Raw genomic sequence first — 1,897 nt, forward strand, 5'->3', positions numbered from 1 at the left:
CCTGCTGGGCTCAGGCAATCCTTCTGCTTCAGCCTTCCAAGTAGCTGGAACTCCAGGCATGCACCACCATGCCTGGCTCATTTTTTTATTTACTGTAGAGACGAGGTCTTGCCAAGTTGCCCAGGCTGGTCTCGAACCCCTGGGCTCAGGTAATCCTCTTGCTTCCACCTTGGCCAAGTTTAAATTTTATATTCATGTGTGATAAATGTCTCCCCCATGAGATTATAAAATACACGAGGGCAGGGACAATGTCTGACTATAATCAGCAGGATATTTCTCTTTTTTTTGAGTCAGAGTCTCACTCTGCCACCCAGGCTGGAGGGCAGTGGCATGCTCACAGTCACCCTAGCTTTGACCTGCTGGGCTCAGGCACGCGCCACCATGCCTGGCTAATTTTTTTGTTTTTATTTATTGTAGAGATGAGGTCTCGCCAAGTGGCCCAGGCTGGTCTTGAACCCATGAGCTCAGGCAATCCTCTCACTTCGGCATTCCAAAGTGCTAGGATTACAGGCGTGAACCACTGCGCCTGGCTCGGCAGGATATTTCTAATGCCTCATCCATGCCTGGTACAGAACAGACACTCGGCACACATTCACAGAACAAATGAAGAAACTGCCTCCTCATTAGGCACTGTTAGGAATGTAAATTGCTTTATCCCTTTTTTTTTTTAAATTAGGGGAAAACAGATGGATAATATATGTTTAAGCAAAGCTCAGCTGTAAACGAGACTTCCTTTTGGTAAGAGTCATGCATTTTCGTTTTATAGAATGTAAAATCAATATCACAATACAGACAATTTGTTGCAAGAAAAATACCGTCCTAGTCACTATTACGGAAACAAAAAACCGTGTGTGTTTTCGAGAAACTCTTGCAGCTCTGGCTGGAAACAAAATAAACAGCTAAACCTGTCTGTCCTTGTTTTCCCCCAGCCTGACCTATCCCAACAACCCAGAGGAGAGGGTGGCTCTGTTTTTCCCGTTTTCCTTCCTCCTGGGGAAAGTCATTTCACAAAAGACCTGCCAGAACACCAGGGTGTCCCGGGGTGGCTGGGCGTAGGGGTGGGGGGTGTAGGGGTGGGGCGGGGAGGGGGGTGAAGAGGCCGCAGCTCAGGAAGTGGACTCCCTCCTCGACCTCCCACAGTGAGAACACGGGTCGGCAGCTGCTGACACGCTGCTGCCCATCTGGAAAAGAAATGAGTCTCTTCCCTCCTTCCGATCACCTAATAATGGCTGTGAAGACCACCCTCGGGTTTCTTACCCGCAGGAAAGAAGGGAAGCCCTGTCCATAGTATCCAACAGCAAAGTATTCAGGCTGAGGCCTCATTGCCTTAATGATGTTCTCATAAAACGAGGCCCTTTTTTTCTGGAAAACAAAACAAGACATTCCACGGGGAGGTTAGAAGGACACTGCTGGGATAGAGAAAAGAACGATCAGACTGTTTGCTTTGTTGTTTCCCATGCAAGGCAGAGAAAAGAAAACACGCGATGGGCAGAAGAGGGCCATCCTTTTCTTGAATCAGACGTGCCGGATCTGGGGTCTGGGAACGGGCCTTGGAAGGCTGTGTATCCCTGAGGTCGTGTGCAGAAGTGTGTGCACACTCAAACTCTGCATAGGAAGGTAGAACTCAGCTTTCAGCAGTTTCTTGAAGGGGGTTCAGGACCCCTAAAGGGATAAATAGGGCTTTCTGAGATTCATGGAGGGTGGCCGCCCTTAATCAGAGACGCACGGAAGAAGATAAAGAACTCAGTTCATTCAAGTGGTTTGGATTAACGTTTCTGGTTCGGTTACAAGTGCCCAGAAGGTGGTGATGATGTTCTATTTTTTAGCATCTGGTACCACCTTTTTTTTTTGAGTCGGAGTCTCACTCTGTCGCCCAGACTGGAGTGCAGTGGCCGCT

The 1,897-nt window shown here is 48.4% G+C and overlaps 1 protein-coding gene across 1 annotated transcript in view; it reads right to left on the minus strand.

Moving 5' to 3' along the window:
• DOCK5 (dedicator of cytokinesis 5) overlaps positions 1-1,897 on the minus strand; it is a 68,001-nt gene that overhangs the window by 33,201 nt on the left and 32,903 nt on the right. Inside the window, exon 14 of the mRNA XM_008066848.1 lies at positions 1,258-1,362. Within this exon, the coding sequence (XP_008065039.1) occupies positions 1,258-1,362 (105 nt within the window). The remainder of the gene's footprint in view (positions 1-1,257; positions 1,363-1,897) is intronic.

Source organism: Carlito syrichta, unplaced genomic scaffold, assembly GCF_000164805.1.
Source record: "Carlito syrichta isolate Samal-C Ts95f unplaced genomic scaffold, Tarsius_syrichta-2.0.1 Scaffold309144, whole genome shotgun sequence".
In the NCBI taxonomy this organism is placed as follows: Eukaryota; Metazoa; Chordata; class Mammalia; order Primates; family Tarsiidae; genus Carlito; species Carlito syrichta.